At 37.0% G+C, this 14053-nt stretch overlaps 1 protein-coding gene across 1 annotated transcript in view; it reads left to right on the forward strand.

Moving 5' to 3' along the window:
• The window catches only part of LOC135084398 (uncharacterized), a 55058-nt gene extending 41308 nt beyond the window's left edge, over nt 1-13750 (forward strand). Inside the window, exons 3-5 of the mRNA XM_063979174.1 lie at nt 8355-9531; nt 11497-11656; nt 13486-13750. Of these exons, the coding sequence (XP_063835244.1) occupies nt 8355-9531; nt 11497-11656; nt 13486-13750 (1602 nt within the window). The remainder of the gene's footprint in view (nt 1-8354; nt 9532-11496; nt 11657-13485) is intronic.
• Nucleotides 13751-14053: the final 303 nt, after the last annotated feature.

Raw genomic sequence — 14053 nt, forward strand, 5'->3', positions numbered from 1 at the left:
GAAGGCTTTAGGCTATTAACATCACCCTGGGCCTTGTCCTTCAGGCGAGGAGAGCCCCACATAACTCACTGGCTCCCCGGGCGGGAGTATGCAGTTTCATGCATTCTCCAGTCAAAAGTAAAGTAAAGAAAAATGTTGCAAAAACGTACGAAGACGCAGGCACAGCTAGTTGCTGATATGCCACCGGTATGGAGGTGAAATGAAAGGACTAACAACAAAATTCCACAGCCAACACACCTAACCCGATTGTAGAAAGGAGGGCAATGGATTTCGAATATGATTTTCATTTTGATAAGCATTAACCGCTATCCTGTGGGTAACTGTCAAAGATAATGTCGTGAAAAGATACAGAGGTGACAATTGCGACTCGTAATTTTTTACCCATTTTTTAAAACAAAAATTAAAAATTCATACAAAAAAAAATAGGTAACTTTATGAGCTATCAATATCATTTATAAAATGTTGAAATTATGAAAACCACGTCATCTATGATGATGTCAATGGAAAATTTTATGAATAGTATAGTCAGTTACTGATAATAATATTATGTGCTGTATTAATTAATAATTCTATTAACTCACCTTACACCAAATACCTATAATATGTGTTTAATTTATTTTTAAAGCAATTTTACTACGTCATGTCGTAAATTCGTAATTTAGTTTATCACTATCAATTTACAGTTAATCAGAAACTTGAAAAGCTTTTTACTAAAGCACGAATAATTTACGGTTACCAAAAACAATGATGTCATCAAGATGAGTCAGTGACTCCGATGACTCAGGAGTCATGCTCGCCATATTTGACTGGCTTTTTTACAGCTGAACTTGACACACTATTTGTTTTGTTGTACTTTTTATGGCCGTTAAAAACAAGCTTTTGCTAGCGGCTTCTCTTCTCTCCGCAGTTGTTTTGGGCTGTCTCAGAAAGTAACTCGTGCGTTTGTAATAAAAAACAAGTAATTAAAATATAAACTACTAGCTTTTACCTGCAGCTTCATCTGCGTGAATTTTGATCTGTCACAGGAAGACTGTCGTGGGAGAGGGGGGCAGCTTTGAACAATTTTTATACTTTATTAAATATCTTCTAAATTTGACTGATTTCATTAATTTTTTCTTCCTAGATAGAGGTCATGGTTATCACACAACAAAATAATGATGTTCTTATTAATTATTCATGAACGCTTATTAAGATATTTAGATTTTTGCACAGACCTGTAAACGTTCAAAACTGCCCCGTAGTCGGGGCAGCCTTGAACACGCCTGGGGCAGTTTTGAATTAGTATTTTTTTAAATTATATAAAACTGAATATTTATGAAAGTGTATTTTTTAAATAATTAATAAACAAAATTTTCAATGATCAGTGTCATTTGGGATCAATTTAACATGTTTATTTTATTTAATATCACTCTGTACAAAGTAACACAAAACTTAGGGATATTATTAAAAAAAAAGTAAATATAAGATATATCAATTAACTAAATACTAATAAACTTTCTGATTAATGACACATCAAAGAGAAAACTGCATAATTTAAAAAATATCAATCAACTACTAAAACTAGCTTTTGCCCGGACTTCACCCAGCTTGAAATTTTATCTGTCACAGTAAAGCAATCTGCTTATTTTTTATGTAAGAACCTTCTACGAAGTATTAGAAAACTTAAGGTTTCATAATACCACTTAAAAAAGAATATTGATAAAGTTCAAAGGTGCCCCAACCATTTCGTTCAAAGCTGCCCCATGGGTATATTTCCAGAAAAAAACATAAATTTAATAACGGAACATACTTTTATATTGCAATTTCGTATTAAATCTTCATTGAAACTATTTAAACTTCCATATAGTAAACAAACCACTTACTATTTTATAAAACTACGTCCACAAAATCCTTAGAACCAAAATAAAAAAGTGCGAAATTGGCACTCAAAAACAAAAAAACACTTTTACCGGTTAACCTACAGTTAAATATTAAAAATGAGATGTGACGGCTATGCGCATCAGTGCTGGCAATATAAATTGTAATTTATACCATTGTAGCCTAAACCAGTGATTTTTAAATTCATTTGTTCTAAGCTGCCCCTGTCCAAAGCTGCCCCCCTCTCCCCTACATCCTCCTTTCCAAAAATGGGATAAAAACGGGATATTTCCATCTTCCTTCGACATGCTCTTGGCTTTCCATCTGAATAATGAGAAAATAAAGTTTTTCGGGGGAAGACTATCCTTTTCCCTCCTAGTTCCTTTTTACCAAACTTTCAGTGGCTTAAGATTGAAAAGGTAACAAACAGACAGAGTCACTTTTGCATTTAATACATTAGTATGGATGGATAAGGCTGTATAGGTATATTGAACCGATTACATGTCCTCTTTGGTGTTAAAGTTATTGTCTTTGCTTGGCGTGCCAGACTTGTGAGTCATTCGAGCATTGCTTTGTATGGACGAAGGCATGTTAAGGTAAATAACACCGTGGGACTTTATTTGGTTGTAATAGGGGTAATTTAACAACCAAATGTAAAGCTTGATGTTTTGTTGTCTGTACAAGACGACTCTTTTCACGTACGTCTAGACGCTGATAGAGCTCTGAAAATTAGATGGATAGACTCTAGTCTCCAAAATTAGGACTCAAAGTTGAGACTAGTTACATCACTAATTTAGACATCTGTTAACCACTGTTAAAAAGATTCTCACTATTGTATATTCTCTTTAGAAATTCCTTCGTTAATGCCATAAAATGCTTTTAATAAGATTTATTCAATATCCGTTATTGGTGAGCACTTATATAAATAAATAACTTATGTTTATTTTTCTTGTTTCCTTGGAAAATACGAAGCTACTGGGATTTGGATTTACGACCAAGGCGAGGCTTCTCGAATATCACCAATCATTTTAGAAAATCCATAAAGAATTTGATTTATTGGGTTTAATTGAATATTTATTATTTACGCAACCTCCTTTTAAGACGATTTAACGTTCATAAAAAGTTTATGGTGCTTAATAAATATTAAAATAATAAAACAGGTGGTTTTATTGCCCCCAAACATGCAAATACGGCATTCTTACAACAATGCCCGATTTTGTGAACCTACTTTTGGTTTGATTGAATTTGGTTAACAAATGTAACCTTCATTTGATTCTAATACATACTTACATATTCATAGATAATTAATAGCATTCATTATTGGAGATAATCTAATATCAATGTTTGTTTTTTAAGTTTCAAGTTATTTGGCAGATAAAGAGCTATCTAAGAATCGGTGACTCTTTTGCCAGATATTTTAGTATGAGACCTGAGAAATGTCTTCATTTCAATTAAATTAAAAAACAGACACATGACCTAGAAGCTACATTACGATTATTGTTACAAGAGGTGTATTAAGGGCATTCTGTACCAAAATCTGATAATAATCTTTGACAGGATTCGATTAAAATTCCTTTCAAGCTTCGTACAATGTTGAAATGTCAAATACTTAATAGCAAACTATGAAATGAAGTGGCATTTCATAAATCGTGAGTGTTTGATAGAAGCCTGTGTCTTGTCTAATTTAAGACAATTTAATAATTTATGAGGCGATTTGATTTAGAGATTTAATTTGCAACATTTTCATTAAAATCTATCTTGGGTGTTACCAATTCAATGCATGACCATCATCAGCCCATTTAGTCCACTGAAGGAGCACCCAAACTAATTTACCCGAGGCAAATGGATGGAGGATCTGGCCTGCATCAGGCAATATGGTGTGGTTGGTAAAACTAATTGACTAACAGACTAACTTTTTTTTTATCAATAACATACAAAGCTAACAACCATAACTTTAAAGTTGGTTTAACATTAATTCAGTTTTTAACTGTGTTTTTAAAAAAGTTGTGGCTTTAGAATTAAGTTTTAATGGTGTCAAAAACCCAATTAAACACAACGTCCCCAAATTGGTTTCATGCCTAACTGTCCACCCACGTCAAAAATAATTATATCGGACTGTAGGTTAGTGCTGTCGCCAAGGCCAGCGGATTCAGTGAAAGCGATGCCGCATTACCAAACGCGTCTAGGTAGATCAGTGTTGTAACATCGATTGTCCACTATCGATAAAGGCATAAATAATAGTATCGATAGTTTATCGTTAGTATCGCCATATGCAAAATAAAAATCAAAATTTTGTTTTGTTCTCTAAAGCTTATTAAAAAATGGCAACACCTTGTAATTTCACCCTGTATAGGACGATATGGACCCTGTTGGGCGCAGCAAAAATGTGAGGAGAGGAGAATGCAGATTTATACTCGCAGACTGTCTTTGAAGTACTCTTGGGTAGTATAGTAACTTTTAGCTATGAGCATATCTTTAAGTTAAAAAAAAAATCTTTTTCCGGGCGGCTTATTGTAATGTAACTTTTGTATTTTCACGCTAATTATCGATACTGTCCACACATTCTTTATTATTTGACATGGCAATACTATCGATATCTTGAATATTGTTCGTGGTCCACAACACTAAGCTTAGATTGCTTCTTATCAAATGCTTTGTGGGTTTTGCAAACGGAATGCCATCCTTTTACAGTTAGTGAAGATGAAACGGTGCTGTGAAATCAAGAGGTTTTTATTGTACCGTGTTTATGGGTCAATAAATAAGTTATAGACTCTGTGCTCTAGTTTTTAGAACACCTGTGACCAGTGTGCGCAAAAATTTTTTTCTCCCGTTGGTTTGTGACCGCCTCTGTGGTCTAGTGGTTGTTATAGGTCGAGAGGTCTCGGGATTGGTCCTCAATGGAAACCAACACTTTCTTTGGTTGGAGGTAGAGCTGTTCTAAGTCCGCCTGGCTACCTACCACCATCTTACCTAAGTCTGTCGACATAACAATGTTAATAGCATTACTGTGTTTCGGCAGTTGGATGTAAGATAGCCAGTTCCTCTGTGGTTGAGGATTCCGGGTGAAGCACGCTTCCACCTTCGGCTTGATCATCACTTTCCATCAGGTGTGATGCAGGCCAAGAGCGTCGCATGTTTGGATTAAAAAAAGTATAACTCACTGCCTTATCTTTTGTATAATTACTGATTCTTTCTTATTATTTTTATGTGGTGTACCTTGAAGTGTGTTCTATCTATCTATCTTCTATCGAATTTAAGTACAATATTATTTAATGAATTAATAAAACGGATGATGTGACACCACCTATCAACACAATAAAGAGCGTTCGAGATAATAAACAAGTCCAGTTTATTACAAATTAATTTCACGAACATTTTCATCAATATTGTTAGACGAGTTCAAGTTTTCAACACGTTTGATTGATGAAGAATATCACAATAATGTGAAGGAAATAAGCAATGATTTGTTTGTTGAAATATAAACATAATTATGTCAACTCTGTATATGAAATAAATATTTTATAATGAAACAAGCTGTGCCCGCGACTTCGTACGTCTGAAAATAGTTTGAATATTAAGTATTTCCCGTTTTTTTTTCTTTACTGCTCTGCGCCTACTGGCTGTAGGGTGATGTTATACATAATAGCCTAAAGCTTTCCTAATAAATGGGCTATCCAACACAGAAATATTTTTTCAAATCTGACCAGTAGTTCCTGAGATTAATAACTTCACCTCTGATCCCGGAAACAAGACAATATTAAACTTTCAAAATGTATACCAAAATACGTCGTTTCTTTACAATATAACCGGAGATAGTGGCCTACAAACCATATTACTTTGAACTACAATTCTACATTCAGCATTACATCATACATTTACATACAACTAGAACAAAGTTGTGTGGCCGGGGAGTGTTCGCGTCTGTCTGTCTGTCACGAGCGACACTTAACACGCGACATAGATTAAGCATAGGGCAGAGTTCAAAATGGTTTTGTGCCTAGCAAAAATATTATCTTTGAATACAAAAATGAAATCTTCTTTTTTAATAAAATACTCTTATTTAAATTGTTGTTACTTGTTAGGTTTTATTAATTATTAAAAAATCAAATCTTTTAAAAAATTTAGAACTGCAGTCAAAGTATAATTAAAATGATTTAGTTAAGATCCATAGCGTGTATCTGACTGAATTTCAATCAGGACGATTCCAATTAAATCTATCCGTCTCTTTCACCCACTTTTAAAAGGCTGGCGTGAGCGAGAGAAAAAATACAATTTTTTATCTTTATGTCTGACTGCAGGTGTAGGTATAGGTTTTTATCAAAATCAACAATTCGCCCATTACATTTTGAACCGTATATCCTGAACATTAGATTAAAAATCAATTATTGAGCTTCAATTGATTTATGTACTCGAATTGTGGCAAGTACATAACCCAACTAATGTGCTACCTATTAATTTCAAGTACTTACGCAATATACGAGACAGCTGTCAGCATTCCTAGCACAATTCCTAGCCTCCAAGTTATGTAGATAATATGTGTTGCCAATGAATTATGTATGTCAAATTATTGAATATGTAGTATACAGGCTGTTTAAATCGTTGGCATCCTTTTAAAATAAGACTACTCATGCATGATACATAAAATGGCAATAATGAAAACCTAGTACAGGCGACAGCACATCATGTTTAACACTTATTTCGATGTAACAGGTGACTTTACAACTAACTTTACAATCATTTTAAACTCTTTGTAAGAGCGCACTAATACACACAAATAAATAGTAAAAAAATTAAGACAAAAAACTCATTCGATTTGTCTCCAATATTAAATTTAGGGAAATGCACTATGTATCTTGTCCTAAATTAAAATGATGCCAATGATTTAAATTTCACCCTGTATATGAAGCTATGTAATCTGCACTTCGCGTACCTAGTACGGTCAAACAAAGGTTTTGTTTAAATACCTAATTGTTTGCGTTCAAGGTTCGGCCTTGTGAATGGGGATTTAGTTGCTTTTTCATGAAAACATTTGGTTTACGACTAAAATCTTTATTATTTATTTAAATTAACACGGTGTTGTTAAACCGTTTTGGCTAATGAATGAATTTTGTATCTGTCTGTCAAATGTTCATTTTCGTTGTGATGAAAATAGACAAAGCAGTGTTCTAAAAACGAACTAAAGTTTTACTAAGATGTTTTGGGTTTTTGCTATACTATTTATTTCCTAAAATGCAAAAAATCTGATATTACTTCTAATTAGGAAAAAAGCAAAATATTGTTACAATACTTCAAAAAATAAAAATAAAAATTTCTTGAAGGGAATTTGCTAAAAAATAAGTAAAATATTCAAAGAAGTGACTTCAAACAATAACTTCCTCTAACATTTTACTCTTTGAAACATAACTGGCACGAAAATAAGATTAAGATCTGTGAACTAACACGATTATAATAATATCTTGAACAATGGGCGTTTATCCCAAGAATTTATTTCGAACTCTACTATTAAAAAATATTATTGTTGTGTTATGTCATTTTTGTAGCTAAGAATTGTTATTAAAGCTATACCTACTTTATGTAGTTTTTTTTAACCATTTTATAGACTCATAAAAACTGTTATTTAATTATTCTACTGTGTGTACCTAGGCATAATTAGGTACCTAACTTATTAAGAGGAACTGTTTACCTAATTTGGTTTATTAAAATGTATTTAATTTTGTAGGTATTCAATTATTCATCTATTTTTAATCGACTGCGCCAGATTTAGGGTTAAATGTTTTTTGTATATTTCTTGAAATTTTAGTTTTGTTTAGTGTGATTCAAAAAAGAGTAGATGATCATTTTATCTATGTACTAATTCGGTACTTTTGTGTATTCTATAATATCTCAAAAGCATACTTTTTGCACATTGCTTTTAGAATTTGTACATCTGCTAAGATTGTCTTGGACTACAAATATACATTGTTAATATCTAAGTAGACCGTATATGAACTAGATTTCTTCCTTGTATCTAATTAATTATAAAATAGAACAAACCAACCGAATCATCGATGAATTGGATTCTTATTATTTGATTCGCTACAAAACTACAATTAAACCGAATGATCGAGATCTTTTCAGTATCTACTTTGATACTCAGCAAATAATAACTTAAGAGTTATTTATTATCATGTATTGTTATTGTAACTCAGTTATTATAACAGTATTTTCGTCTTACATTGTTTTAAATCCGTATTATTTTTAATTTTTGCCGTTATGTCAATTACCTTGTCGCTGAGTTTCTTGCGCTGCTTCTTCTCAGTTCTGGCCCATTTATTGTCCCGAAGCAGTGGTAGAGTTAATACTGGGACGTGTAAAAGTGGTTTTTAAAAGCCTATTTGCAAAAATAAATGAGTTTTATGAGTTTTTTTTAAATTTTACTTGTTTTTTTGCGCTCTGAATGTCAATTGTTTATTTTAATATCTCACAAATAAACTAAGCCACGGTTTTCTTTGTTACAGGATCTAATCCCAACTCAAGACACCGAGTCGTACTTACTCAAAACTCAAAACGCGATCACCAACCTTCAAGCGAAGCTGCACTCGTCTCGCACCAACAACTTCACCAACATTCCCTCCCAACTCACTTCTAGTCTCATCAGCGAGAAGACGGCCGTCTCCCGCCTTCCGATCTCACAGCTGAGTAGATCGAACTCACTAAACTACCGCCTCAGGAAGAAAGAAACCTCCGGGGACAGCAGTCCACTAAGAAGCCCTGGACATTACGTCATCACAGGGTCCATGAAAGTCCCCGAAAGCACTAGGATCCTCCTCAACTCCGCTTCCAGATCTTTAGACACTGACAGGCGGAAAAACCACGACTCAAACATGAATAGTCCGTGTTCCGAACGCGGTCTTTTAAGCAACAGTTCCGACGATAAAACACTGTCGAATCGTCCACCGTACGACGTTGAAGCGATCCTGTCGCCGCACAGGAAAGCGCACGTCCGACACAAGTCCTTCGAAGGGCAAAACCCTAATTTCTTCACCGACGTCAACACGAATCAAGCCGTGTGTCTCAAGACTGTCTTAAAAAACAACGCCTTAGAAGCGGGCTACCAGAGGATCGACCAAACGCGTTACTACGACAACAAGAAGCACCAAAGAGTTTACAGCGATGGAAATAAACAATTTAAGCCGCAAAATGTAGGGTTCGGAAGCTCGATTAGGAGATCCAGCTCTTTCAACACTGTTAATAAGAATAATAACTACATAGAACCGCCCCGGATCACATCCAGGCGGTCGAGTGGTCATTCAGAGGAATACAAAGATTACCTATCTGATGAATCGGATACTGGTTCGTTTGAGAAATCGCAAGAGTTGAGGTACAAGCGTACATCGAATAGGGGTAGGATCGATTCTCCGGATTTGAAATCGATTGTGCCGGCGAATTCTCCGCGTTGTCCGAATACGCCGGAGATGCAGAGGAAGTTTGGGCCGGGTTTGGTGAGGAATTCCGTGAGGGTGACGAGCAAGGAGCGGGCAGGGAGTGCGAGGGCCCCGGAGCCGCCGGTGCAGGAAGGCCGGCCTACGGGGCACCAGAGCCGGCGGGTCTCCGAGCCGAGACAGGCTGTCCTGAGCAGGCTAACCAAGTCGAGGTCTTCGACGAGGGAATTCCAGCCTAAGCAACAGGAGAAAGGTCAGTTACTACAACTTGTATTTATTATTTTTGTGTTCAGTGTAGGTACTTAAGAGTGTACTATACTCATGCGTGGCAGCATAGTTGAAAACTATTCATTAAATTTTCTTTCGAACTCACTTCTGGTAATTTATTAATATTTTGTCTATGATTTAAATTACAGTTAGCCGATTCGATTATGAAACAATTGATGTAACCAATCTTTGCGATTTGCGATACCTACTAGGCCCGTGTTGACATGACACTTAAATATAATCGATACTCAATCAATTTTATAGCCTGTAAATTGCAAAAAATATTGAAATTACACCAACCTTATGCTTCAATTTTTGTTTTAAGATTCAATGAGTTTGGAACATTGTTTTAGATGTTCAAGTTCTGGCTGACTTGTTTTTTCCCTATGTTCTTACTAGGTCATTTAAAAGTAAGCATAAATAAGTAGGAACCATATTGCTTTATTCGGCTAGGTATATTAACTTTATGATATGAACTTATCTTAGAATCACTTCTGATTTTGCTACATCTATTTCTTTGCTAATACACGTTTATTTCCGAGTGATCTTTAGTATAAAACAATAAATGTCCTTCACACAACATTATGGCAGTCTTTCAATAAATAGAAAGGACGATATACCACGTTGCCCGTGCGTGCGAGTTGCGAATAATATAATGTGCGGTTTGCTATGTTTAGCAACCAATGGCTTGTGGTACAATCAGTTGAACAATTGTTAACCGTTTAGTAGCATTTGAAGTAGATATTTCTCATCTATTTATTATTTGCATTCTTGTAAAAGACATTGACTGACATAAACCTGACCTGAGGTTTGTCAGCAATGCCACATCTACTTTACCTACTTCAATTAACAGATTTTTCATCATTTAGATAGCCATTCTGCTGTTTGTTTTTTTCCTTTTAAGGATTTTGATAAGCGTTGCTCTGAGAGTTAAGGTGTTAAGTTAGAGTTAAAATTATCGAGTTGCTGAAATGCGTTCAATAAATCAATCAATAACTATTTTATTTCGAATTAATAATTGGAATTAGGGACTTAATGGCTGTATTTAGGGATATTATATTAAGTTCTGGGTGTGACTTGGTGAAGAATGCTCGTATCTTATGATTACCCACTTTTCGTCATGTCTGTACTTTCAAAGGCGATCAGTAGTCGGTGCATTGTGCTAACTATGACGGATCTGTAATCATCGGCAGTCTCCAAGGATGACGGCCGAGACGAACCTCGCTGACGAAATTGCTGACTTTAACAACCTGGCAGTGTTGGCAAATTGTTCTGATGATGAGTTGCTGTAATTTTGAAATCAAATTAAATCGTTCGTAATGTTCACATACGAGTAACATTAAAAGGAATGATTTCAAGACTAAACGGTTACAACAATTTTTGATTGGACATAGGCTGATTTTTGTGGCACAATTTATAAAATAGGCGTCTTATGGAGCTGAAAGTTTGCACGGAAAATCTCTCAATAATGCTTCTTTAACAACTGTCGTCTGCTTTTTTTCGTCGGGAAATATTTTGCGTATCCACTGGCCAATGGCAGCAACCTTAATTTCGAACTCCTCCTATGTTCTTCTGATTATTTTGGTTGCGGGTCCAATGACAGTTTAACTTTCCCCCGGGACAAACTTGACCTTCATTGGTTGGGTTTTTATGGCGGTCAAGCTGTAGATCCTGGCTACACAGGAGTTGCAGTGGTGGGAACGAGAGGTGGGAATAGTCCCGTACCCACTGTATAGTCCCGTATTATCAACCATAAGGGCGGGGTATACCCACTAAAAACTGACGGTGTCCTCGAGGGCCATTGACACGGAGCCGCGAGTTATTATGCGAATTGGTCATTCGTCCACGGCAAGAGAAATTGCGATAACTCATAGCGATAACAATGTATTTTTTATCGTACTTGTATTTTTTATGGCGCACAATAAATAAAGAGTATCTGTCTAAATTCCAGGTCAAAAGAAGCCCAGCCAACACCGCTCGTCCTCCGCGCTAGCCAGCAAAGAAGCCTCGTACACAAACTGGCGCAAGCGAGCCTCGTACGAGCCTATGAAGGCAGCGATGGAGGGCAGACGGCGGCCGGCGAGGGATAAGGACACCAGCAGCGAGCCCAGGTGAGTTTACGACATCTGGGATACCTCGTACGACATCTATTTGACCTCGTTCGACTTCTGGGAAAGGAAAGTTCTCGAGTGGCGACCACGGGCTGGAAGACGTAGCGTGGGCAGGCCTCCTACTAGGTGGACCGACGATCTGGTAAAGGTCGCGGGAAGAGCCTGGATGCGGGCAGCGCAGGACCGTTCATTGTGGAAAACCTTGGGGGAGGCCTTTGTCCAGCAGTGGACGTCATTTGGCTGAAACGAACGAACGAACGAACGACTTCTGGGAAATCTCACACGACATTTAGGAAGCCTCGTACAGTAACTGGCGCAAGCGAGACTCGTACGAGCCTATGAAAGCAGCGATGGAGGGCAGACGGCGGCCGGCGAGGGATAAAGACACCAGCAGCGAGCCCAGGTGAGTTTACATCTGGGAGACCTCGTACGATATTTAAGAGACCTCGTACGACATGTAGGAGTCCTCGTACATCTAGATCTCGTACGACATCTAGGAGACCTCGTATAATAAGCGCAAGCGAGGCTCGTACGAGCCTATGCAGAGACGACAAGACTAACCCCCTTTAGTGATTTCCATAAATCTTTGGTCACTTAATTCTTTTTCAGACTGATAAAATTGCTTGAAAAGGTCCTTAGGGACATTAATAAAAAGGATACGTTTACAAATCAAAACAAAAATATCTATCAGTTTTGACCAGTATTTTGGCACTTACAAACGTCAAAAATAATTACAAAGAAAAGGATAGCACCATGGACCTATAAAAAAAGGCGGACGGAACTCGCGCTACAACAAAACTGTGACGCAAAATTTTGGCGTTTGTCTATTGTGTGAGTGAATTTAGGGATGCCATGTTAGCCAAAACATTTTACCCATTTATCTTAAGAAAAACATAGATGGGCAGATATGTTACTTGGAAATGTAGACGAAATTATATCGAGCCATTTGAAAAGGATGAAAGATGAATACGTTGAGGTAGACGCGAAATTTTCAAATTTTCTTACTTTGTTTGCAAGTCAGTGTCAGGTACGATTCACGCAGTTACAAATTATCAATCTTGTGTACCTACGTAATCATAATCTTATATATCATCAATATTATTATCTCTGATAGATTTTAACATACAACCGGACACTGACTTGCAAAAATATAAGAAAATTTGAATTTCGCAGTTCCACGCCCTTGGGAAGGATCAAATCTGCCTACGAAAATATATCCCATTAAAACACAGTTATTATGATAAATTATTTTATTTCAATAGTATGCGTAATAAACACCTAAAAAGTCTTAAAATTATAGATTTCCCACTTTTCGGGTAATTTTCCCACGTAAATAACTGAGAACACTGGCCTTTGACGTATTATTTTGTCGGGTGATTGACGTTTGATTTTAATATTTTAATGTTTATAAAATCGGGGAAATAAGTGATTAGATTATTAGTTTACCTGTGAAATGTGATTCCTTGATTTTTGTTCGTTCGATCAGAACGGTTTTTACACAATTTCACCACGCAAGACATGTCGTATTTGTGTTTTTTTTTTCGCCGCGTAAATGTGTCAACTGTGTGAAGTTTGCACTCGAAGTGGTGTATCAGGGTATGAATGTGTGCGTGCCGGCCTGTACGTACAGGCGAGCTGGTATATCCTAATGTCACAGTATTTTGTTGATGAGAATCCGTCCGACTTTTTTTATAGGTCCATGGATAGCACTTTAGATGTTTCCTTATCTTTTAGGCCCTACCAGCGCTTCGAGACAAATATCCAACATCGCAAGTGCTGAGAGAAACGCCGGTGAAACAGCTGGACTAATTTAATTATTTTTTCCCCAGCCACTCTTCCCCAGTCCACCGCTCGCAGTCCTTCCACACAACCAACATGGCGGGGCTGCAGCTGGACTACTCCTCGGACGAGGAGCAGCTGGCCGCACTCCCCGCGGACGCCATGCTCGCGTCGGTTCACTCGGACATCCTGGACGCGAGGCCGCGGGAGCACCGCAGGCGGCAGGCGGGCGGCAGTGACGTGCTGCTGGCTAGGGACTACGTCGCGCACTTCCAGGTCAGTCTTAAAATCAAGCATTTCCAGGTTTTGTGGTGAGCCAGAGATCTTAAAGGCATTTCCAAGTTTGTTCCAATCCAAGGTTTTGATAGATTTTCGTGTCATAAACTAGTAATGAGAACACTAGCTAAGACAGTGGCGCCAACTAATGAGCTGTAAGTAGAGGCAGTTGTGTGTTAGTTCCGAGTTTCACTAAGAGATGGCATCTGAGTTAATAGTTCCTGGGTTTGCTAAAAGATTGCGCTGTTGTTGTGTTAATTCCTGGTTTTGATAAGAGATGTCACCTTTAGTGTGTTAGTTCCGGGTTTCGATAAGAGATGTCACCTTTGGTGTGTTATTTCC

This window comes from Ostrinia nubilalis, chromosome 26 (assembly GCF_963855985.1).
Source record: "Ostrinia nubilalis chromosome 26, ilOstNubi1.1, whole genome shotgun sequence".
NCBI classification, from domain to species: Eukaryota; Metazoa; Arthropoda; class Insecta; order Lepidoptera; family Crambidae; genus Ostrinia; species Ostrinia nubilalis.